The sequence below is a fragment of the Epinephelus fuscoguttatus genome, linkage group LG3 (genome assembly GCF_011397635.1).
Source record: "Epinephelus fuscoguttatus linkage group LG3, E.fuscoguttatus.final_Chr_v1".
Classification (NCBI taxonomy): domain Eukaryota; kingdom Metazoa; phylum Chordata; class Actinopteri; order Perciformes; family Serranidae; genus Epinephelus; species Epinephelus fuscoguttatus.
In genome coordinates, this window is record NC_064754.1 from 35,696,921 (window position 1) to 35,722,935 (window position 26,015).

Consider the following 26,015-nt stretch of genomic DNA (forward strand, 5'->3'; position numbering starts at 1 on the left):
TATGTCCATTCTTTTTAGTCTATGATTTAAACACAAATTGTACATTTTGTTATTAATAACATCTTTGTTTTTTAAATAAATTTGAACTTTTAGACCTAAACTGCTCTGGAGTTATAGAAAATGTTTGCATCACATGAGTCACAAACAATCAAACGCAGCACCACTGAAATCTAACTCTACAAATAATATAATACTGATTTTATTAATATAGCCTAATCTTTATCTGCAACTGTGCAGAAATACTGTTTAAACACTGGGGACTAAACGTCTACTGCTTTGTATGAAATGCCCCTGCTGTAAAACAAAAAAAGTTCACCATGACACATCAACTTTTTATGAGTTTTTATTTATTTATTTATTTGATTTTTAAGTGTTTTATTATTTTTTTTCTCCAAAAAAATCCTGAGGTATTCACAATATAATGGCATTTATTCTGTTTGAAATGAGACTGGGGGGGAGGGGGGATAAAATACAGCCAAAAAACAAAACAAAAACAGAAAACAAAAAAACCCAGAAACAGGCAGTAAAGCTGTGTCGATTGATACAACTGTCAAGACAATAAATCCGTGGTGTCGTACATACAAGAAGCCTTTGAACTGCATCAACGGAGACTGAAGTCAATCCTCCCCCCCCACCCTGCAAACTCGCAAAATCATGCAACCTAGACTGCATTTACAAAAAAAAAAAGAAAAAAAAAAAGAAAACAAGCAACAAACCTCAATGATATTTCAAAGCAGGCGTGTCCCACCTCCCTAACAGGGAGTGCAGGTTAATAACAAGCCAATCAGTCTGCTATCGTAGTAGTTATCATCAGCTGGAATACCTAAAATTTAAAAACACAAATCTAGTCTGCTTTGTGGCTGCCATTCAGATTAAAAACCATCCAAGTTTCAAACAATACAAGCTTTAACTGGGAGTTATTAGCAAAGCACTAGAGTTCAAATACATCATGGCTCCATTAAACCATGAGCAGTTTGTTTGTTGGGGCCTTCTGAGAGGGGAAACAGTAAACAAAACAAGTCTGACAGTCACAGTAAAGCCAGAGACAGTGCGCCTTACTGTGCTGCAGGTTTCTATTTTAACCTGTTACTTTATAGTCCGTATGTTAGTGTGATGAGTTGAATACAATATTTAGCTTTCTGTACACAATGTAAAACGCCAATGAGAGACTACTCGTCTACGTTGAGTCCTGTTTGCCCTCCACAAAAAAGCAATACACATGAAAACAAAATAAAACCAAAAAAAGAAAAAAAAAAACCCATACAAATGACCAATAAATAAATATCAGTGAAAAAAATACACTGTTGAATCATTTTCTTGCTCTGTGTCACAGATCTATTGATTGATAAAATAACTGCTGCGACTTTAAGAAAAATAAGGAAACACACCCGATTATTTTCCTCTCGGCACAACAATCCCAAATCTGCAACACAAAACAAAAACAAAATAAAACCCATCACAAGTGCAACATCAGTCACGACAGTCTCAGCATTAGGAAAAGGAAAAAAAAAAAAAGCTCTGGTGTTTGACCAATCAGCTCATTACTACAGCATCAGACAAACCAGAAAGAATAAAAAATAAAAACCATGAAATAGAATAAAAAATAAAAGCAGTGGGCAGGGATGGGGGGGATTAAATAACAGCACACAATTTATGACCCAAACTGGGGTAACAAGAAATAAATCGATCATGATATCTGATCAAAGGAAAACAATATATAATAATAATAATAATAAAAAAATACTATTAGACTTTCAGTTAGGAGGTTATATCTACGTGGCGGTTTAAATAAGGTGGCCACACAATACAGCGTAACGGTGAGAAAAACAATTGCGCCACCTCGCCAGTAAAAGAAACCTTTAGAAAGACAGACAACGCCGTCCAGCTCTCAGCACTGTCTGGGTTCACTCATTTATTTTTTTGTTCAATTTGGTGTCATCTTTGCCCTGAATAATAATAATAATAACAATAATAATAATAATAATAATAATAAAAACAGTAATCATAGTAATCATAATAATAAAAAAAAAACAACGGACAAAAATAAAAGCTAATAATAATCACCATCAATAAAGACTTTTGGTAGACGAATAAACATCACACACACACACTCTCCGCTTGCGCACACAGCTAACTAAAAGAAAGACACACGACTGAGGGGAAACAGGACGTTTTCTAACAAACACTGTCTGCTAATATTGATACAGCTCCTCCTCGACGACTAGTGACGGGTCCAGAGTGAAAAAAAAATATATATTGCAAAGTCGACAGAACATTTAAAAAATAGAAGGCAAAAAAGTGTGTCTTTTCCTAAGTACACAATAATTCAACATTTTCAAAACAAAAACAAACGTACAGACTATATGTGTAAAAATTATAAATAAGGATAAAGTTTTGTGCATCCCCGCCCCAACCAACCGTTGTCTTGGAAGAAAAAAAACAAACAAAAAAAAAACAAAACAATGGCAGTTACAACGGTGACAATAACATGCAATTGATATACTTTACAGCATTGATCTGTATCTCCCCCGCACTACAAACCCCGCTCTAACCCCCGTGACCCTCCCTGACCCGAATACAATCCTTAAATATTTGTCAGCTCATTCAAAACATATCTCTTGCTCTCTCTTTTCTCTGTGAACTAGCTGAAGGCGGTGACGTTTGAGGGAGGGGGCTCGAAAAGAAAAACACACTGTCGCTAACTCCAGTTTATCTGTAAATCTGTGTATGTACAGGAGGCTTCCCCCCCCCCCATCGAAGCAAGCTGACATGGTTTGAATGACTGCATAGTGAAAATGATATTTGGTTTACTTACAGATGGGTTTAGGACACACACACGCACACACACGCTCCCCCCTTGGTGCCAAGGCACAACGAAGGTACAGGCTTTCTGAGCTAGCTGTAGCTGTAGCTGTTGCTGTTTGTTCACCCCTGGCATCGCACCTGGGAAACTAATATACACATAAAGCCACTATTGGCAGTCGCCAGCATTGCTGTGTAGAACGCAATAGCTTTATACATTTGGTGTGTGTGTTTAGATTAGTCATCAGAATTTTTTGTCTCCTCACACACACATTCTTAGCACACCTAACCTGATTGGTTTCACAGAGGTGGAGCGTGGCATCATCACTCAATCAGGTGTTTGCACGCAAACAGCACAGCCAAGAAGCGAGTGTGTGTGCGTGTGTTTGCAAAATACACATCAGCTTAATGACAGAACGTCGACAGCGGGAGACTGGGTCCAGCTTTGTGTTCAGACACAAGTGAGCTGAGACACACGGACAGAGTTTGAACGGTGGACGCTGTAGTGGGTGAGGGTTTGCCCCGTCTCTTATTGAAACTGCACCAATGAGTACACACCTCAGGCTGTGCTGGCAGTGCAGTACAGCTGATGGATGCTGAGCACCAGATCCAGGTCTATATACAAGAGTTTGAATGAGGAGGCTGAGCGGATCTGTCACGATCGGCCCTGAATCCTGTCATCTGCAAGAATACGAGAGCAGGATGACCGGCGACAAAAGTCCCTGTCGACTGTTGGAAGCTAAATCAGTTCCAGGTTGAGCTAACGGAGCTGTGCCAGCTCACCGTCGGATCTGCTCAGGGGCCTGTATCACAAAGCAACATGAGCTATCTTTGGGCTGAACTCAGGTTTAGTGGTGTCACAAAGCTGACTCACTCTTACCCAGGGTTGACCACCATCGTAACCTGTACTGCAGCTTAACTAATCCCCATTAGCTGCCGCTGACAGCCAATCTTCTTGGGGTCCACATGATGTCAGCGAATCTGATCTGAAGCTGCGAACAGATCGCCACAAGTAAGTTTACATTAAAGTAGGAGGTGATACAGAGTGTCTAATGTATCAGTAGAGTTACTTTGTTTCCATGATAATTACATCAGTTTTTTTTTACATCATTATATGTCCACTGTGGGTTTAAAACAGAAGAGATTATAGATTACAACCCTTACAGCCTAATGAATGAACATCATAGCTACACATTAAAAAAACAGTGTAGATAACTTTCTATAGCCCCAGTGCTAACTGTAATTAAAGGGACATGCCGCTGTTTTTACACATAAAGTTTAGTTTACTCATCAGTAGTGTTGTCACTGTACTAATAATTTCTAAATTTGATGACAACCCTTTAAAAATATCAATATTTGACACAATTTTCGATACCAGTGAGGGCATACCTTTTTTTTCTAAAAGATAAATAACAGGGCTATAATGTGTCAACAATTATCTTTTGTTAATAGCAGAGAGCAGCAGAATGACTGCAGTAAACATTAACAATTAGAGAGTGCCAGAAAGCAGCTGGTACTGGTGTATAGATACTGCAGAAAATGAGAATAGTAACGGTTAAAATATTTGGAATTTATCGATAAATCTATATTTTTGACAACACTACTCATCTGTTGTAATATGTCTTCTAAGATACTGGGCGGAGTTTTCCTATATTTGAAAAAACAGCTCCCATGAACATCAAGGTTGTTAAGGCCAATATTAGCTTATTGCAGATACACTGGTGTATATGTTGGTTAGGTTAAGACATTGCACTACATAAAGAAGGTTTGAGGTAATTTACAACAAAGACCTATATAGTTTTTACCACACTTATACTAAGCCTTACTTATTTTACTCTTCTCATGTGATGATATTGTATTTTGCGTCGCTGACTAACGCTGTTTGCTGCTGCACTAACCTAACAATCTGTGTCATCTCATGTCATATCAAGCACTCTGCTCGTGGGTTTGATGATGTCACATTTGACTGACTTGTGATCAAAAGCTCTTTCACATGAACACACTCATGACAGGACTTGAAGCCCCAGAGTTAACAGAGCTGGTTGTTGAGCAGCTGTGTGACACCAGTAATCCAGGATTGCTCATGTTCAGTCAGACATGTTCAGACTGAGTTTACTTCCTGATGCAGGCCCTCAGAGAGTTGATTCACTGAGTAGAAGGATGAGCCAGCTGGTTTTATTGCTTGGCCCTTGTCTTGTGTAAGCACACCAGTCTCCCCCTGTACAGTATATGACACAAACATACACACACGGCGCTGCTATAGTACAGCGCCCCCCTCCCTTCACCCTCACCCCCTAGCTATAGAGAGATTTCATATATATCGTAGCTGAGAGTAATCAATTATAAGGTCAATAACAATAGTCATAACAATAACAACAACGCTCTTTCGTATTTTCGTTGAGTTGTGGACACCTTTGGTGTGAACTGTCAGGGTTGTCAAGCTTGCAGGCGACCTGTGGACGGATGGAGGGATGGGTGGATGGACAGAGTGTAGGATGGATGTGACAAAAAGCATCTGGACAGACAGACATCCCTTTTAATCGTATCTACACTGTACACTTTAGTGTGACGTCATGAAATAAATGATTACCTACTTCCATTACACACAGAGCTACATTTGAGGTGACGTGTGTTTACATTTTGTGAGTTAGTACTTTTTGTGAAGCCGACCTCCCTGCACTTTCTCTCCTAATCCATCTCCCCGTCACTCACTTGCTTTTGCCCTCTTCAGACTTGCTCTGTATTTGGTAACACGTGTTGCATTATTTCACTTATTTGGCTTTAAAAAAAAGAAAAAAAGAATAAAGTATTTGTCCTTTGGGGAAAAGAAGTGACAGCAGCGTCTAAAGCAATAAAAAGTAGCAGCAGTAGCAATGTAAATAAATAACATTGTTTGAACAGAACAGTAAACATCATAAACACAACACGCGCTAACTCACTCGCTTAAATCATAATTGGTAGGTTGGTGTAACACCATGAAAGCTTTTTACAATAACAGCTAGCCTCAGAGCTCAGCAGTCCTGTGAAACTTGGGCTGATGTTTCCCCTCCTGATATCCTCTCTCCTTATTCACACTTCACTTCCTGTCATCCAACACCAGTTTGACTTTTCTTTAACGTCCACTTACACTTCCTTAACACTCCCTGTCTTCCTTCTCACCTCACTTCGCCCTCTCCTCTCATTTTCCTGACATATTATTCTAAAAACTCATCTTTTCTGCCATCTTGACAACATTCCCGGATCTCACACACACACTTAACAGTTTCCTCTCTCCGTCGTTCTCAGTTCTCTGTGTCTAGCAGTGATTTGGTTTGGTGAGTGACGGGGTGTGGGAGGTTTGAGTTTGCACATCTAGCAGGCTTTGGCTGTGGCCCGTCAAGAGGGGAGGCAGTAGGACTCTAGTCAGACAGCCAGTCTCAGAAGACCTGCGCACATAATAAAATCTACACATCACACTGTCAAACACATTGATCGGGTCAGGTGTGACTGGTTTAATCAAGCCTGACGCACTCAATTTTATCTTAACAATCCTCTAGTTCAGGGGTCTCAAAGTCAAATCACCTGGGGCACACTGGCCAGTTTGTTTTCTCCTAGATCTCTGCACAAACGCTAACACTGCTTCAGATTGTACTACCAGAGAACGACAGCTTTGTCCTCACAGAGAAGAAAGAAAACTGTCACACTGAACTCCAATTCAAATACTTAAAAAAAACTCTTGAAACTGTCTGTGCTCCAGGTTAACCTTTCTTTTTGGGGTTTAAAAAAGAAATGTAGGTGTCAATTGTGCTATGCTAAACCTGCGTGCTGTTGGTCTTAGCTTATGGTTGGTATTATATATGGTAGGTATACCATTTGTATGATATTAATCTATTTGCTGTTTGACAAGAAAATTAATCTGCAACAATTTGATGATTTTTTTCAAGTAAAATTTCCAAAAATTCACTGGTCAATATTTCAAAGGTGAAGATTTGCTGCTTCCCTTTGTCTTATAAGACAGCAAACTCAAAATTAGTAGTTTTGGAAAGCAATTTGGACCCTAATCCTTGGACTCTGGAAACTTGACATTTTTTGATTGAGCAAATATTTAGAACATGATTAGCAAGATACTGGGAGATACTGAAATCATTAGCGCATTAGTACATGCCTGTAAAAAGTACATGATTACTTTAAAATAGGCCTAAATGACTATTAAGACTAAAAGCACCAGAGATAAGGCAAAACAACATTTCTAAATTCTAAACCTGGTCAGCTTTATGACCTCACAAGCCTCATCTGACCCCTGTGCTTGTACTTTGAGACCCTTGCTCTAGCTTCTAACAACACCAAAAAAACGTGCTTTATCAAGACATGTCTGTGTGGTTCTTCAATGTCTACATCTCTCAGCCTCCACCGACAACAACCTACACGCAGCCTTTGGTCTGGTAACACTGTGGAGCACTACGTCACACTAAACAGCAGAAGCAGACAGAGAGGTGGACAAAGAGGAAGAGGTAGACAAACAGAGAGTGAAGTAAAGAAATGCTCCACAGTTAATAAGATCTACCCCACTTATATTCTTTGTACAAGACAAGCTCCTGTTCTTTGCCTTCTCCATAAAAAAAGCACTCTGCTCCCACTTTTACCTCCAACGTCTAGTTTCTCACACTCGTAACAGTTTTTCAAGCTTCCTCACAGTCATCAATGGGAGTGCAACTCCCGTTCTTCTACGTTCTCTGCTTTTCTCTTCAACATTTCTAGAAAGAGTCAGACACTCCTCCTCCTCTCTAACTCATCCTTTCTGTTCTTAGTATTCCTCCATCTCTTTTAGATCATCCAAATCATTCTGAACACATAAATATAAAACCATACACGACCCATTTTCTACAAAGCTACAATGCAACACTAATTTTTTTGTAAGTCTTTTTTTCATCGCGTTTTACCAATTGTGCAGCTGCTAAATACAATGACAGGTATTGTAAATATAATTCATATCAAAGTTAATGAGGGTTAAAATCCTTACATGTTAGAAATGAAGCATGGACAATAGATTAATTCATTCTGGTTTGTGTGTTAACAGCTGTAGTGTGAGGGTGAACAAATGGCTAGGAAATATTATCTCACTTTTAAAAACAACCAGTGACTGTGTCTTGATATTCATACACACACAAACACACACAATCTCTCTCTCTCTCACTCACTCTCACTCACTCACTCTCTCTCTCTCACACACACACACACACACACACACACACACACACACACACACACAGATTCAGCCTGAGAATGTGTGATAGTAGAAACACCTGAAGAATCATAATTGCACCGGACATTGGTGTGTCCTCCATAACGCTTATGTACAAGAGAGATTCAGGTTTGCTAATGTAGCAGATGCTTTGTTCCAGTGTGTAGTGACTACTCTGTTGACTAATCCAAGGGCTTGGATCAATGCTGGAGACAGACACGTAGGTGAAAGACTAATGGAAAGTGGAGGAAATGTAGAAACATACAAAATACACACACAGTTTGTATGCGAGTGCCTGTGGCTTATACACACACTGTGATGTGACATGATATGATAACGTAACGACACGCAACAGTGTGTAAACAAAAGAAGCTAACTACAGTGTGCACCCTTTTCTCATCCCTCCTTCCCATGTCTGCCTGTCCAGATTCAACACTCTGATAAACAGAACCACCTGTGTCATCCATCCATCCATCAGTCCACGTCTCCGTCCATCACTCCATCGAGTCTCCGTCTCTCCCCCTCCTCTGTGGGCTCTCCGGTGGACAGATGGACAGGCGGGCTGGGTCTAACGCTAGGCTTAGCTGCTAACGCTGGGCTAGACTAGGACAGACTGAGTCTGGGCTTGGCAAAGCTAAAGCTAGGCAAGACTAGCGTCTGGCTAAGCTAACGCAGGGCTGGGCTAGGCTACCTACTGAAGAGCGAGTGGAGCTGGTGCTGATGGCTGTAACACTGGCTGCTGCGAGGCGACTCGGTGCGATCCATCACTGTCTGGAACCAACCAGCCACGTCCACCTCCAGCACCTCGTAACGGCGGATGAAACTATGCTCCTGTGTGAGGGAGACGGACAAAGAGATACAGTCAGCATGACACAATTCACGGTTCCATCAGACCACTGGCTAGTTTGTTGCTCATTCGGACAAGCGTCTTACCAGCAGCTGGTGGTATTTTGGCCTTTTTCTGTGATCCTTTGTGAGGCTGTGAATTACAAAAACGGACATTTTAAGGCACGTTTAGTCAAATTTATTTATACCAGTACAATGCACATTCAAAATGTGCCCTGAAATGAGTAGATTAGCTTGACCTTTCGGTATTGCTGCTTGCAGCTTTCTTGAGAAAAATGCCCCCCCACCCCCTCCCAAACTTTAAAAAAATCATGCTGAATCCTGCACTGACTGATGTAATTATGTGTACACCCCCCCATGTTTGAATCCTGTGCAATGTAACCTTTGAATGAATCCACCCTGGCCTGATTGCCTGAACCAAAGCTTTGTTTACACACCTGAATGCCATCAATACATCCTGATGAGCTTTTTGTCTTGAGAACAAAGGCATGAGGAGGAAGATGTGTGTCAATGTGTAAACAGAGAAAACAGCTTCCCATCTGTGTACGTATAAAAAACTAAACTTTGTCTTGTCTACCATGCTCCGAGCAATAGACAATAATATTTCAGTTTTGTCTCATTCCCCGTTGGGATTGCAAAAGTGCTATGACAATCTCAAGAGCTTGTACTCAACACTGCACTTCCTTGTGTTCTCAGCAATAAAACCGTCAAGTGTGAAGTTGGTCAGATGAATGATTGCTGAGAGCCACAGGACAGACATACAGACAGAGACTCCTTCCATTTTAGTAAGAAAGCACATTTGTTTACAGGAAAATTCAATGTCCTTTACATTAAAGTGTATACAGCAACAAGTAATACGAGACTATAATCAATAAAATATCTGAACAAACGAGGACTACTGCCTTGTGATTGTATGCCTTATGCAAACCTTATGTAGTCATGACAGTCCACAATTCTTCAAATGTGGATGTTGCTGAAAAGAAGCTACAAATTTTAAAACATGGATGCTTCACACACATCTTCCCCTCAACTGTGATCTGTACAACAGTTTCAAGGTGGGCACCCAAGATTAGTGTCACCAATGCAGTATCTGACCAAATGTCTCTCCTTCTGTTGGAATTGACTCATGGCCAGAAAAGTGTTTTAGCAGAACATTATGATGTCACAGTGAAGTTGACCTAGTTGACATAGTTAGCGTATGAATTCCTCAGTTATGGCCAAAAACATTTTTGAGGTCATGATGACCTTGACCTTTGACCACCGAATTCTATTCAGTTCATCCTTAAGTTCAACTGGAAGTTTGTGCCACATTTGAGGAAAATTCCCTCATGGCTTTCTTGAAATGTCACGTTTATTACATGGTGCAAGATCACAGTGACCTTGACCTTTGACGACCAAAATCCAATCAGCTTACCGTTTAGTCAAGTGGATGTTTGTGCCAAATTTGAAGAAATTCTTTCAAAGTGTCCTTGAGATATGGCATGGACAGACAGACAAATAACCCAAAAACATAATGCCTCTGGCCACAGCCGGCGTGGAGGTATAACAACACTGACAAACACCCACCACTAACATATATAGGTCGGAGAAAACAGAAACATTTTCAATTTACTTTAAAATGTAGACACAACTGTGACAGATTTCAGGTGATCAGGCAGTTTGGTCTAGAGAAAAGGGACAAAGTAGCTAAAAGCACCTTCACTAGATCCTTGATTTTATACCATGTACACTTAGAAGAGATAGAAAGTGCTCCGAGAGCTCCGACTGGATTGTAGCCAGTGAGCATCAGTTTTAGAAAAATTTGTACTGACCAGTCTTTGACGAAGGACTGGAAGTCGAGGGAGAAGCCCATGCCGAGAGGCAGCAGAGGAGGATCTTCCTGCAGCACTTTGGTCAGAACCTCAAAGTCTGTCTTGCAGTTCTTGTAGGGAAACTGTCCTGTGGCCAGCTCCACCTAGAGGACACAAGGACCCATTAACATCCACCGTCATCCACCATAAAGCAGCACCACCTCTTCCTGTATGCTTATAATGAATTGTGCATAGAGCCGTGTATCTCCTGGGCGGCCCATACTACTGGCAATGTATATTTACACCCAAATGGTAATAATAATAACTTTACCCATGTGTGCTTTTTACTAGTGAGGGAGATAAATTAGTAATTCATAATTATCAAAAATCAAATTTTAGCATTTTCATCCATCCATGTCAGAGGTAACAGAGGTATCAGGTAACATGTCATGACTCTGTTCCAAGCTGTAGAACAATGGATGAAGCTACAACAGGAAATTCAGATGATATGAGGCAAATCATCACTGGCCTCAAAAAAAAAAAATATCTCTATTATTATGGCTTTCAGAGAGAACTAGCAGTTTGTGCTATGCCAGCAGGCTCCGGTTGTGAACAGTGTGTCTGAGTTCAGCACATCAGAGCACCATCCCAACACAGCTGAGTCTGTTTACACTGTGCTTGTGCTAACAAGTTTGAGACTGTATACAAATATCACATGCCAAATGTTGAACTACTCCTTCTTTATCTTTAGTGCATGAGAGGCAAATAAAAAGCTTCAGCCATGGCACCCTGTCATGTTACCCATCACCTCATCACACATCATAACTGTGCATTACAAGTGTTTTAAGCTGCATGATTCTGAGATGGGGTGAATATTTAATATTCTGACATATTGGAAAATGTTAAATATAAAGGTAAATAATGTATTTTTTAATGCAATGACATGTTGGAAGCACAATTTTTGTGGCACTCCTTACCAGTCCTTTTAGCACCTCTGGATGACCCAGCACCCGCTCTGAGATGAAATGAAAGCAGTCTTACCAGAGAGATGCCAAGGCTCCACACGTCTGCTCGGATGTCATAGTCAGGTTTGGTTGGGTCTGGAGGGTCTATTCTCTCAGGCTGCAAGAGTACAGGAAATTCTCTGTTTATGGAATCTGTGTGTGTCTCGTGTCTACTTTTAAATTTTCTGTTTGACAGGAGGTGATAACTTTGTGTGTGAGATACTTGTAGTTCTATGAATGCAGAGTGTGTGGGTTTTAACTCACCGCCATGTAGGCAGCACAGCCGGCACTGCGGGTCTTGGCCTTGGAGTCGACGAGGCGTCCACTGATGCCAAAATCACACAGTTTGATCTGACCTTTAGCATCCAGGAGGATGTTGGAGGGTTTGACGTCCCGGTGGATGACACCGTGTTTCTCTTTCAGGTACAGCAACGCCTTCACTATCTGGAGCGGAAACACACACAGTAAGAATATAAAAACGAAAGAATCAAGTGGGCAGCATCAAACTTACCAATCTGTGTGTGTGTGTGTTTCTTTCACTTACTGCCACTGTCATCTTTCCAAGGATTCGCTCTGGGATGGGGCCCTGGATTCTCTTCTTCAGCTTCTCAGCACATGTCCCCATCAGCTCCATGGCAATGAATACATCCGTCTGTACATGAATACAACACACACACACACACATCCAGCTTTTAGCTCTTCACATCAGGAGGCACTGCAGGGGACTGTACTGACATACAAGTGTTAGAGAAGGGTGCTAATATAAAAATAAATAAGAGCTGCAGTTTGTTAGGGGAGACTGAATTACTAAGAAACTCTGATTACGACTGTCCTACTATTTTGTTGTCCAGACGACAGACAGTGATATATTTTGGGGACACCCACGTTGGTAACTATGGCGCCGTAGCACTGGATGATGTAAGGGCAGTCATGGCTCTTCAGCACCACATCCAGGTCCATCAGGATCCTCTTGTTCTCATCTTTGTTGCCCGTGCGACGCATTTGCTGGTGACACACACAGAAAGACATCTAAAATTCCTGCCAGCATTTAAATATATGTAACACTCACGATGCCAAGCGTGCAAGTTAAGAAACAACCCGTTGGGAGATCACAAAACAAAGACTCCCATGGTGAGCTGATTGACTGCCCAGTTGTTAAACAGCTCAGGCGGCTACAATTAAGTCATCTCTTAAATAGGAGGGTTGTTATGTGGGGTTATTACCGCCACTGTGTTGGTAAACTAGACAATTAAAAGAGCAACAGACAATAACAGGGGTAAGTCAGAGTTAGCATCAAGGTCCTACTGCATTATGATCATGTTGACTGATGTTTGAGAGTTCATGTCTTTACGGTCCCTGCCGGGAAGTTTGTTCTTGTATTTTGAAAATTAGCCTCAAGTCAATACATTACCAATCCATGCATTACAATTTGTTTCCATATATGACAAATTGTACAGAATTAGTAAAGCATTTATAATTACAACAACAACAACAACAACAACAACACAATGCTCATATTAGGGAAATAAACTACAGCTGCTGTTGCTGAGGTTTATTATCTCCTACCATCTTCCCAATTCTTTTTAGCACAGCTTAAATTTACTAGCCAGCAGCTTACAAGGAATGCTAAGAATTGATTATGTCCGTAAATAAGTAATTAATGTAAATTATGTCTTCATAAACCTAAAACAAATCATCTAAAATACAGTGTCCTGTACAGAGCCTCCTCTGATTGGAAGCTGTCACCAACCCCCATCAAATACATTACTAAAGGCCTTTACACACCAGGGCAACAATGAAATGGCATGAGATATAATGCAAATTTGCAACAGTTGCAAGAGGTCTGCCATTGTTGTGACTCTGTGACTGGACATCCACTCCGCACAACATGATTGGTTGATGGCTTTATTTGCGGTGCGAAAGCTCAGAAAAATCTACCTTACTCGAATAATAATACGTTTTGGCCACATAGTATTTGCTTTCTGTGTGAAACTACTTTCTTTTAGGTATTACGGTGTAATGTAACGCATTTTCATCATTTTTTTGGGCCTGTGTCTTTCCTCGTTCTTGGTTATGTACCTACATTGTCCTGATTTAAAATACCTGTTTGACCTGTAAAACACTGGTCTAAATGTGGGATCCACATGTTAGCAGGCCAACTTCATGAGAAAAGATCATGGTGTTGTGTGAACAGTGAACAGGTGGGTGCAGGAGGATCTTACTTTCACAGCGATGACATGGCCGGTCTTCTTGAATCGCACTTTGAAGACCTGTCCGCAGGTCCCGCTGCCGATCTCCCCTTCACTGATCAGGTCTGTCACCTCCGCTGGATACCGCTGTGGAGGCACAAACCACCAAGACTTTAGATCATGCAAACTCCCTGAGGTGAAAATAGATGAGAGAGGCCAGTTCTGATTTTCTGCTTCGCAAGGCAACAGTAAACCCCTCTGGGTTATTTAGTAGCAAATGTTTTGATGTGTAATTAAGCTGCTCTCCCACTGGCCATGTCTGAGAATACCAGCATGCAGCAGGGAGACGCATCGTTTCCCTGCTTCGTTAAAATTAAATCATTGGTGACTGAGCTGCTTTGAGTGACGTCTCATTGAGCATTTGATGTAGCAACCCCTCGGGGCTAATGAGAGGAAGTAAAAACAATCTGGAGTGCAGAGATGAGTCAAATCATTTTCTCAACCATCTTCAAAACCCTGACTGGCACTGACTGTGATAGTGAGCCTGAAGGCTGGAGAAGGAAGGGAAAACAAAAACAAAATGAGGCCAACCCCATAGTCAGCCTCGATTTTATCTTCGTAGACAGAAACAACAAACATCTCACTGTTTTTGAGTTTTTATAATTTTCTGATTATTGTCAAAGAGAAAAAAAATGTCACACAGGGCTGTTGTTTTCCTTGATAGAGATTTTCTGCTCTATCCAAGGACAATGTACTCAATGTACCAGCCCTCCTACTTTGTCATTGTATGGAAACATACTTCTTGTGAATACTGAGGAGAAAATAAAAAATCTTTCTGTTTAGCGATAAGGCATATATCTGGCTTATTTTATATTTTAAGTTGCGATAAAAGACCACAACAACAGCTAGTTTTCACTTATGTAATTCATGACATGTAGGGGATTAACATTACCAGACGAGAGAAACTCAACATGTGTCTCCGTGTGTCACATCTCACCTGACCGTCGATCTTCAGGTAACCCGTCTGTTTCATGATCTCCTGTAATTTCTGGTCAATCTCTGCACTGTGGAGACAAAACACACACAATAACGCACAATGTGAGGGAGTGCAAATGCTTTGTGAACTATGTTTCAGTGTGAAACATTCATAGCTAGATGAGAGAGAGCCGTCTGACTCACAAATGGATGCTGTGTGTGTTCCTGTACATCTCTTCCACCCACACACACACACACTCTGTGCATGTGGATCCATTATGTGTAACACAACCTGCTCTTTTTTAGATGACCCTTTGTTCTGCTCCCTACCCGGTGATAGTGTGTTGCTGTGCTGTGGTTATGTACATGTTCGTGTGATGATCTTCGTGTGTGTGTATATGTAAGATCACTGTGACTCTTGTTTTTTTCTCTCGAGGTTTACATTCATAATTCCGCTGTACTTAAAATGTTGTTTCATTTTCAAACCAGATGGTTGTGATTCAGTGTTACGATTGCGTGAGTTCACTTATCTGCCATTCCCTGAAAATTATTTACTTAAAATAAAAATATATATCTTTAATCATCTTTTCACCATCTTACAAAAGCATTAGGTCATTCAGTTTTCAGCTGTATACTTTTTTTTTCAACAAAAAATGCATTTACTGATGCCACTTAAACACAACGTTAACTTTTAGAAGACAGTTTCTCAGAAAAAAATATGTAAATATACAACACAGTTTCTCAGTCATCTCATTGCTCAGATGAAAGTCACATACTTCTCTAAGCTCTTCTGCAGGCCGTACGGAGGCGTGGGCAGGGTGAGCATGTGTCGCGGGCGGCTGGGGTAGGGATGGTGCTGAGGCGAGCTCTCTGAAGACGATGACCGGCTGCCTCCATCGTTGGCTAGTGGCAGCTGGAGCGCTGCGTTGGGGGGGGGGGGGGAATACATGACACATTAGAAACAGACAAGAGAACAGAACGAATGGTACAGTACGTTTTGCACCCGAGGCCAGCATGCCAGAAGGTGTAAGATGGCTATGTTTATTCATGCATTCACTGACTCCATTATTTTACTGGTTGAAAGCTGTAGTGCACCAGTGGAGGAGGTGATAATGTACATTATTTGTCCTTTATTAGCTTTGATTAATAGATTTCAGTGCTCTCTCTGACTTTGCATTTCCTTCCTGAACTCTTCAGATTTTTTTTTACACTAATTAAAGTGTCTGATGAGAAGAGAATGTGATCTATCATATCCTGTGTAGGACCGACTGAAAATTACTTCCCATGAGACGCCAAGAGAAACTGGCCTTGGTGAGGTCAAAGAGTTCTCTCACTACAGCCCTGCTATCTAGACCCCGCACAGTTTATAACCAGCATATGAACTTGTTGTTTTTATTTCCCCAAAGCTTTGTTTTTGTTTCGCTGATGTCCCGACCTAATGTTAAAACAAACAGGACAGTTATCTCAGAGCAAAAGCAACACCATTCTCAGGCGGGGAGGGACAGCACAGGTTTAGCCCACAGCTTGGGACAGTCAGTTTAGGGATGTGGAAGTCCACAGTTTGTGTTTTAAGGAAAAACGAGATTTTTTTTTTAATACTTGGGGTTTTCTTTTATTGGCTGCAGCCATCAGTTTTATTAGTTATAACACTGAACGCACTAAAATGACTGCTGAGATCTCAGAATGCAGCAACGTTGCAAAAAGAATACAACCAACAGGGAAACAAGTGTGAGCAGTGAGTCCATCATACAACTGTTTGTTTGGAGGTGAAACCAAAAGAGTGGCAAACAACTGGGCAACGTTAAACCAGAAAGTCTGAATTTTTGAAATGTAACAAATGTTAAAGGAATAGTTCAGATTTTTTGAAGTGGTGTTGTACAAGGTATTTATCAATTGTCAGTGCATTACACACAGTTAGCATGCCACTAGTTTGCAGAGGCAGCAGAAGAGCCAACACAGGATCTAAGCATGGTGCTGCTGTGGATGGAGGCAAAATGCCACCTAAAATGCTGCATTTCCACAGCTTTTCCTTTCCGTCAGACCGTTCCACTGGGGAAGCAGGTAATGGCTTCAGTTCCCCATCTATGCTCTCGTCAAAGCCACTAGACTCCATTGACAAAAACAGTCATTTTGGCTTGCTGAACACGGGTACTGACGGTTTACCCCTGCCTCAATCTGTATTTGTTTTGTTGTGTGAATTTGATGAATCCAAACTCACTCTTCTAAACTCCAAAGTCACACAATAACAAACAAAACAACTCTTCGAAGTTAGCTCCTGTGTTCAGCAATGTGAAATCCCGTTTTTTCTCAACAAAGTCTGGCTTTGAAGAGAGCGATATAATTGGAACTCGCTGTCTACGTCAAGGTAAAGTGATGAAAATATTCTACATATAGCGTACACTTAACTGATACTGATTTTTTTTTCTTAGGTAGGACTTTTTTGAGGTGGATAAAATATGTTTTGTTACTGACCCCCGTCCACAGCAGTACATTGCTCAGCTTTCATGTCAGACTCCAGCCTGCTTCTCCAAACTGGTGACATGCTACCTGACATCTACTGTATGTAATACACTGGCTGTGGATAAGTACTTCATACAATCCCACTTCAACAAATCAGAACTCTCTCTTTAACAACACATTTCTGTAATAATTTTACAATTCACTCTTGTTCTCCCTCCCAAATAACTGTGGCTTAGATGGGAATTTTTTCACAACGTGCATGATCATTTAACTGCTTGTACTTGTTGCCATATTGGGCAATTTTTTAGCAATGTCACTGTGTTCCCACATGTCAGTGATTTTTTTGGTGAGTGCAATGTCATCATAACCAACAGAACTGATGACCAAAGTAATAAAAACAAAACCCAAGCTGTAATAAAGCACTGTCTGACGTAAAGCCAATATTATCTGCACAAAGCCACTCATCCTGATTGATATCCCTGAATGACTTTAGAACCCTAGATGCCAAAATGGCAGTTGCATGTCAAGTTCACAACTGACCGGCTGTTGCGACATGCTTTTAGCCCCGTAGGTCCAAATCATGCGTTCAAGGACACGTTTAAACTCAGTTGACCCTCTAATATCAGGTGTACGTGCAAGCAAGCACCAACTTCCTAGTGGAGATGTTAAAGAATTGCAGAAAAACAATTTAACGTAGTGTTAACACACACCTGTCATGCAACCAAATGCTCAGACTATGAACTATAAATGTGCCTTCAGGAGAGTTTAAACCCTACTTATTATAAATTTCACACAAGCAACTTTTTTTAAATATTCAAAACCAGTTTGCAAAACATTTAGAGGACCATGCAGCTTGTTATTGTCATTAACATCATTATAGTTTTTTGTGTAGCAGCTCTCCTGAGAGTGTGAGCAGGTGTTTGTATCCACGAGTCACCTGTGGATGGATCAGCCTGTAAGGGGAGAATCAGTCAGTGAAGGGGAGGAGGGGGTTAGTATGGAGAGGAAGGAGGACTCAGGCAGTCTTTGGCACAGATTGCATCTCCATAGTTTGGCTGGCTCCAGATGGACGGATGTGAGGATAGACGGGCAGACAGAGCGAGGAGATGGGAAGACACACAAACACAGAGATACTCGCAGGCACTGCTGCACCGCCTCCAGCTCACACAGTGCTGCTGCAAAAAGGAAGGAGGAGCAGGGGGGATGCCAGAAGATGAATAACAGACAAACAACATCAAACAGAGAGAGGGAGAGAAAGAGAGGAGAAATACAGCCAAAACTGCATAGCACAGACTAAGCTGGAAGTCAGACAGTCAGTCAGTCAGTCAGACTCCAACAGGAAGTCTTCAGTCGCCACACAAAGAACACAGAGAGAAAGAGCAGCCAGAGTGTTCACAGCACTCCTGCGGACGGACCAGTGGGGATGCTGGATTAGAGACTGTGTCGGACAAAACACAACCCGAAACATTGTGTCGTGCAGAAAAGCCACATGCACCGTGATTCTCTGCCTCCAGCAAAACAAAGGTTAATCATCTGACACATGTCCACACGCGCACACACACGGTGAACATCAACGCACACCAACACTGCCCTGCCACTGGCACAGACATACACAGACAGAGAGAGGAGTCAGAATGGAAAGATGGAGAGAGGATGTGATTTTAGGGGAGTTGTAAATATCTGCTGGACTAAAATATCAGAACTGGTCAACTGGTCATGGATTGAAGTTTTACCCCTTAGCGGAGATTCCTGTTTAGCTGTAAAATTACAATTAGTGTGTGAGTGTAAGAGAAAGTGTGTGTGTGCTGGGAGGAGGTTTGGAATGAAAGAAAAATGTATATGCTGACATGTTGTGGTTAATCCCTGCCTTTGAAACTACACCTTGTATCAATGTATGCTAACATACTATTATACGCTGCCTAAAGGACCATCTAGTTAGTCTGGCTGAAACAAAATATGCTCCGATATTTGCTGGAGAGAGTAAGCTGTCTTTTATAGCCACTTGTTAATGGAGTAACATAGTCTTTCCTTTTTAAGACCGTAAGTGATTGACGTGCATAAAAGTGTTAAGAAGACAAATGTGAGTAACTACAGTAAGTGAAATAGCAATATTAACGGCCTAACTAGTGAGAATGTGGGAAAGTGCCTGTGTTTATCTCTGATAGGAGATAATAGATGAGGGAGGAGGGAACAGCAGGTGAGATGGGGGACACAGGTGTTGAGGGGGAGGAGAAGAGAGAGGTGCAGTGGCAGAGAGAGCGATGGATTGAATGATACCTGCACGCTGGGAAGGGGCTGGAGCAGGACTGAGCTGGATCACGATGACTAGACAGAGGAAAGAAAATATACACACACACGCACATTACTGCACTGTTCTACTGAGACAATCACAAGTGCGCGCGCACACACACACACACACACACACACACACTACCACTCACACACTGAATCATATAACAAATAGGGAAAAAACACAGACTTTTTGTGTTCTACAAGGCCTCTGTTCTCCTCACACATAACCAAAACACACAAAAGATAAGGCGGCAGTTATTCTATCTATTTCTTATCGTCAATGAATCCTATAAAAAGACCAAAATCAACAATGTGCTAGTCTGTCTTTTGATACTTTCCAACTTCCCCAACCTGTCTGTAAAATTGAAAGCCCACTGGTTCCTGCTGAAGTTATAAATCTTTAAAAAGCGGGTCAAAACATTGAAATGGGTCAAATATTTCTTGGGGACTATTTTGTAGTCCAGCGTTTTTAACAGGGGTGCACTGAGGCAACTTAACACCAATACCTCAACTCAGAATAAATACAGAGTACCGACCCAAAACCAGAGGTTTATCATCGGATAAAATTTATTTGGATCACTTTATGAAGGGGAACTAAAAGTGAGGGATTGATGGTGAACTAAAAATTGAGTTGGTGGCCCACTGTGACTTATCGACAATGGAAAACAGAATTGTAAAATAACACAGAGACAACAACTGTATTTAATGAAGTCTGGTCATATCATGGCTGTTACCATCAACTTAATCAGGTCAGTGTTGCATTGAAGCAGAGGAATAATTCTTCCAAGCTTTGGATACTGTTTTGGTCTTTTCAAGAGATGTGTTGACAATAAGAAAAATACAGAATTAGCCCTTCCTTTAACTCATTCCCACTCTCCCAGACAGCTTAAGTAACCTCACAAAACATATTTTAAAAGAACAGAAAAAAGGAAAAAGAAGCAGGTTTGTGGTCACTGTCTCTCAAACATCACATGAATGGACAAGAAGTGATGATCTGTAGGAAAGAATGATCTTTGAACAGTCAGTGAGTGCTCAGGGATTCACATGTTATTGGCCAGCGGTTTTTAGAGACCACTATGTTGAACTGGTAAGATAATAAAGAGCTTTCTGTCTCCAGCACAGTGTTTATTTTGGTGTTAAATGTCAGTGAGCACAGGCATGTTGTAGACTCTGCTGCTGCTGAACTGCTGTAGTTTTCTCCTCCAGACGGTTCAAGGGCCCAACATTACTGTTTCTCACCACTTCTTTTAAAACTCACTTTACTTCTACTGAAAACTATAGGCGACTTTATGTCAATAAATATGCAGCAGGCTGGATTTTAACCACTAAAGTTATACGTTGAGTGGTAGCTTATTATCGCATACCAACATTAGCGGCGGTTGGTAACGTATGTTGAACGTTAGCTAGATGTGATAGCTTCCAGAAATTAGCGTCTGTTTCGTCAAGGGTCAAAACTGGCAGTAAAAACTGACTTTGCCGCGGGAGTCACAGGCAACACACAGCTTAAAATATATGCCAAGCTACATTTAAGGTGTAAATAAATGGCACCTCTTAATTATTTCATAAGAAGACTGAACACTACATCAAATTTTGAGATTGACGCTGGGCCTGCCACCGACTATCACTCAGACTGCTAGCCTGTTAGCCTAGCTTGTTTGACAGGACAGAATCAGAGCAGATTTCAGGACGTGACTGCCAGCGAGACACTTCATGACAGCGCTTCATTTTTTTATTTTTAAGCTTCACTCACTCTAGAAATCGTCCCACTTGTTAAAGCAAGTGATTTGACGGTAAAATGACCCGAGCGAGCCGAGTCGGTGTTTGTTTATGTAGCTAGCCTGTTAGCATGTAGTAGCTAGGAACAGCATAACACCTCCACTCCTTCCCTCCCTCCCTCTGCCTCTCCGATCTTTCCCCCTGCTATTCTGCCCGTTACCGACTCCCCGGTCCTCCCCGGTGGACACTCACTCGGCCTCGGACGTGATCGCTGTGGACTCATGTCGATGTTAAGGTCGATTCTCCGGCGAGCTTCTTCATTTTCCTGCTTTAGTTTCTCCTCGATTCGCGACAGCCTCTGTTCCAGCGACGACATCTTGAAAAATTGAGCACCATGTAGTTCCCAGCAGAGCTCTCGACTCCCCTCTCTGGCAGGCAGGCAGGCTGGGCCAGCTGCACACTGACTGACTGGGCAGACACACACACACACACACACACACACACACACTGCAGTAATGTGACCATATTACAGAGTCATAGCTTTACAATTAATAATGATTCAAAGTCATTTACACATTTCAATCATGTGTGGTTATTAAGGAGTCAGACTGACTGTCCTTAAAGGAACCTGAAGAGTAAATTCAAGCTTAGTAGGTAACTCAACAATCTCAACTCAAGGTCCACTTACTTACTTGTTCTGGTGCTTTCAACTACATCATACTGTCCTCATCGTAACATTCAGTTTGCTCAGTTTGCAATGAACTGTAGATGTTCAAGCTTTTTCCAAAGTTTTGAGCTCCTGCAGGACTTCTCATCCACCTCGACCTCAGTTAAGCTTGACAGTTCTGTACTCATCAAAAAATTATGTTGGCCGAGTTATCAAGAAACTGTGGACAACTGTTACTCAACTAAGCCCATAGGCCCGAGATAGGGTGCTGGGTGACCCGCTCACCATTTTTGAATCCACAATGAAAATAAAATGATTCACACTAGGATTTTTTCTGTACTTTGAATGTAATTAGGCGCCATGGTGCATAGAAAAGTGTCAAAATAGAGCTTGTTTAACAAAAAAAAGTGCCAGCGGAGGATCCTCTGGGTACACCTGACCTGTGCAGGGCTGCTGTGACTGGATATGCCTCTTGGCAAAGATGAGTGAGGACGGCAAATGTCAAAAAAATTAAAAAAAAAAAAAAATATTTCAATGAAAAATGGAAAGATTATTTTGCCTTTGTTTTGCCTTTGGTTTTAATGTGTCTTTATTTGATAAATATTATTAACCTTTGTTTAACGTTTGGCCTAACGTTTGGCCAAAAGTGACCCTGAGCAAAGCAAGTTAAGTATCCCTGCTGCAGATGTTCAAATTTTCCACATTTTTTTTCTCATCCACATCGACCTAAAAGATAAGTCTGACACTTCCTCTCGACCTTGTAAACAAGCCATGGACCTGTTGTTCTCAGCCTTTCGACCGTTTATCAGAAGCTTTGAACATCTACAGTTCAGTGACATCTGAGCATTTGCTGAAGAAGTTGTGTGTTACAGTCGAAAGCTCCAGAACAGATGAGTAAGTAGACCTTGAGTTTGTTTTTGTTTTTTAACTCCAGGTAAGTACTTTGATACGATGCCCTGCACCCTGGGCACCTAAATGGTTTGACCCAAAAAAGCTGAATTAAAATAATCATGTAGTCGACTGAGGGAAAATTAATCTGCAACCATTTTTAGAATCAGTTAATAACTAACCAAATGATCACTAGCACCAGCTTTTTTAAATGTGATAATTTGCCACTTTTCTCAGTTTTATATCATAGGACCTTTACACAGAGGACATTTTGACATGTCACAGTAGGAAAAGCACATGTGTGAATAATAAAATAAATGATGGCTGAATTCCATTTAGCTGCTTCAGTTTCAGGGTCCTCGTACCGAGCATGCTGGCTCAGTCACAACTTACTGGGAGACTTGAACAGAACAGAGCCATTGTTAATGTTATTAGTAACTTACTGTCTGAATATCTTTGGGTTTGTGTACTTTTATTGGACAAAATAAGTAACAAGGCCAGTATATAGGGATGTGCAAAATACACCTCATTTTTTTTTTGATATATTTAATGTCGGGCGGCACGGTGGTGTGGTGGTTAGCACTCTCGCCTCACAGCAAGAGGGTTGCCGGTTCGATCCCGGGCGTGGGAGCCCTTCTGTGCGGAGTTTGCATGTTCTCCCCGTGTCAGCGTGGGTTCTCTCCGGGCACTCCGGCTTCCTCCCACAGTCCAAAAACATGCAGATTGGGGACTAGGTTAATTGATAACTCTAAATTGTCCATAGGTGTGAATGTGAGCGTGAATGGTTGTTTGTCTCTATGTGTCAGGCCTGCGATAGTCTGGCGACCTGTCCAGGGTGTACCCTGCCTCTCGCCCGATGTCAGCTGGGATAGGCTCCAGCCCCCCCGCGACCCTCGTGAGGATGAAGCGGTCAGAAGATGAATGAATGAATATTTAATGTCTTGTCTTGTTGCTCTGTGTTTTAATATTGTCTTCATTATGTGTATTGTTTAATGTGCTGTTCCACAAGTTGTCCCTTTGGAGACATTAACGTTTTCTAAGTTCCAAGCAAAAACATGTAATCAATGGCAAATGTGTCTCAGCTCTCAATGCCACATAAAGCCAAAAACATGAACACTGATTTGATAATACCTGAATAATTTATTATTATTTTTTATTTTATTTTTAATGTTAATTTAATGTTTTAATTAATTTTAACTTTATAAACTTTATGAATAAATTAATTTTTTTCACTCTGTTGTCCATTACACACAGGTCTGAACACACAGTGGACTAAGTGGAGCTGCCCATGATGGGGCTCTGAGCGGTTGGGGGGTTAGGTGCCTTGCTCAAGGGCACCTTGGCAGTGCCCAGGAGGTGAACTGGCACCTTTCCAGCTACCAGTCCATGCTCCATATTTTTTGGTCCAGATGGGGACTTGAACAGGTGACCCTCTGGTTCCTAACCCAAGTCCCTATGGACTGAGCTACTGCCACCCTAAATTAGCAAAGGGCCACAGGCTGGAGTCGAACCTGGACCGCTACGGCAACAGACTTGTACATGGGGTGCCTGCTCTATCCACTAAGCCACTGACGCCCCCCTTGAATAAGGGGACATTTGAGCATTTTGCTTAAAAAAAACACAACATTTTAATATAAATTCACTGCTTTGACTTCTCCCTGTGACGTTTTGATAGTATTTTCTCTTAAGTATGTGTTTTGTAGAGATTAAAGAAGAGATATCTTCAAGTGACTGACAACTGGCTACAGAAAAGCAAACATAGAGCTGGTTTAGGGATTCAGGGAATTCAGATCCATCACACCTTCGCAAGTGATCCAGTGACGCTCTTGGATCCCGGGGTCACAGTGTCATCCTGAAACCCAAACAAAATCCAAATACACAGATATTTTAGTGTTTGAGCTGAGGTGATATGGTTGAAATCAGTATCAAAGTATGTTTCCAATATTAATGATCACACAAGCTAATGTTCAACATTGATGTGTTCCACTCTTCTACATCACAGAGCTGGAAGATAGTTAATAAGTTAATCAATAGAAAATTATTCAGCAAGAATTTTGATAACCACTTAATCACTTATGTCATTTAATGAGCAGAATTGACTTTGCTGGTTTGATCCTCACCAATGTGAGGATTTGCTGATTTTTAGCTATTTTATATATTTTTTTAAATGTGTCACTTTGGGGCCTTGCTTTAATTCGACAAAACAAGCAATTTAAAGACAAGCCAAGCCTGGCTGTGGCACATTTTGACGTGCAGCTTTATACATAGACTAAATGAATAATTAATAATTAAATAAAGATAATTGATCTAGCAAATAATCCTCAGATTAATCTATATTTAAAGTAACTGATAATCGTTAATTATGAATGCAACTTTGTAAACAGATGAAAAACTTCACCTAAACAATAGTTTAAATCCAGAACAGGTCAGTGACCGATTAGGATCCTGATCCATTCATTTAAAATGCCTCTGTTCAAATGTGTTTCTCCCCTTATCACGTTTAATCACAAATTCCTACTCAGGGTCTGAAATTAGCACTTGCCTCCTGCCAAAGGTGTGTAAATTATTGGCAGTGGTGTGTAAAATTGTCAGACCATCCACTTCACTGGCGAACAGAGAGAAGGCACAATAGAAAGATGTTTTAACTGCTATAGAAGCAATGCTATTAGCCACAGAGCCTCATTTGTTTTGACTGATAGTTGAAGCTCACTGAATTCTATCCAGTAACCATCAATAAAATGATGCCCACACACATCATTTACATGCCCACTAGGCACTGTATCACCTTAACTAACTCCTGTCAATTTCATTTGAAGGCATAGCTCAAGGCATAGTGACTGTATGCCCCTCGAACAAGAGAGATAACATTCTTAAAATTAAATGACGTATAAATTATCTAAATATTCTTCCTTCATTTAGTGCATAGATTTTAAAAGTGGCAGATAAAATTGCTGAGTGACAGACCAAAAAACACTGGGCCTGTGTCTGTGGCAGGTAGTGAAAAGAGTTGATTTCAGACCTTGTACTTACTACTCAAAGGCTTCTTCTTCTTTTTTTTTTTTTTTTACTGATATCATGTTTAACGTGCCTTTCTGCTTGACCCTTCCTTGTTTAAATGATCAGTCCCATATTTTTAACAACAAAACACAGACAGCATATTCGCTC

General features: G+C 41.1%; 1 protein-coding gene across 3 annotated transcripts; it reads right to left on the reverse strand.

The window, feature by feature from the left end:
• Positions 1–1,949: 1,949 nt before the first annotated feature.
• Positions 1,950–21,730, reverse strand: map2k7 (mitogen-activated protein kinase kinase 7). Of its 3 annotated transcripts, XM_049570996.1 has the most exons (13): positions 21,548–21,730; positions 19,565–19,612; positions 15,604–15,748; positions 14,850–14,916; positions 13,886–13,999; positions 12,549–12,668; positions 12,208–12,315; positions 11,928–12,107; positions 11,701–11,781; positions 10,681–10,823; positions 8,957–9,002; positions 8,715–8,854; positions 1,950–6,198 (listed from the first exon to the last, which is right to left on the reverse strand). In XM_049570996.1, exons 1-13 carry the CDS (start codon positions 21,669–21,671, stop codon positions 6,084–6,086), a joined length of 1,431 nt encoding a protein of 476 aa, XP_049426953.1. In that variant the 5' UTR covers positions 21,672–21,730; the 3' UTR covers positions 1,950–6,083. The 3 variants fall into 3 exon arrangements, with proteins under 3 accessions (XP_049426953.1, XP_049426951.1, XP_049426952.1); XM_049570994.1 differs by having other exon boundaries at positions 1,950–8,854; XM_049570995.1 differs by lacking the exon at positions 19,565–19,612 and having other exon boundaries at positions 1,950–8,854; positions 21,548–21,729.
• Between the last annotated feature and the right edge of the window lie 4,285 nt (positions 21,731–26,015).

What these genes read in the sequence shown, in the direction of transcription:
- map2k7 (XM_049570996.1), bottom strand. Translation starts at nt 21,671, where the DNA reads ATGTCGTCGCTGGAACAGAGGCTGTCGCGAATCGAGGAGAAACTAAAG. An exon ending in GGAGCCTTGGCATCTCTCTG is followed by an intron (nt 10,824 to 11,700) that starts GTAAGACTGCTT and finishes TGTGTCCTCTAG; the next exon opens with GTGGAGCTGGCCACAGGACA. An exon ending in CAGTCCTTCGTCAAAGACTG is followed by an intron (nt 9,003 to 10,680) that starts GTCAGTACAAAT and finishes TGTAATTCACAG; the next exon opens with CCTCACAAAGGATCACAGAA.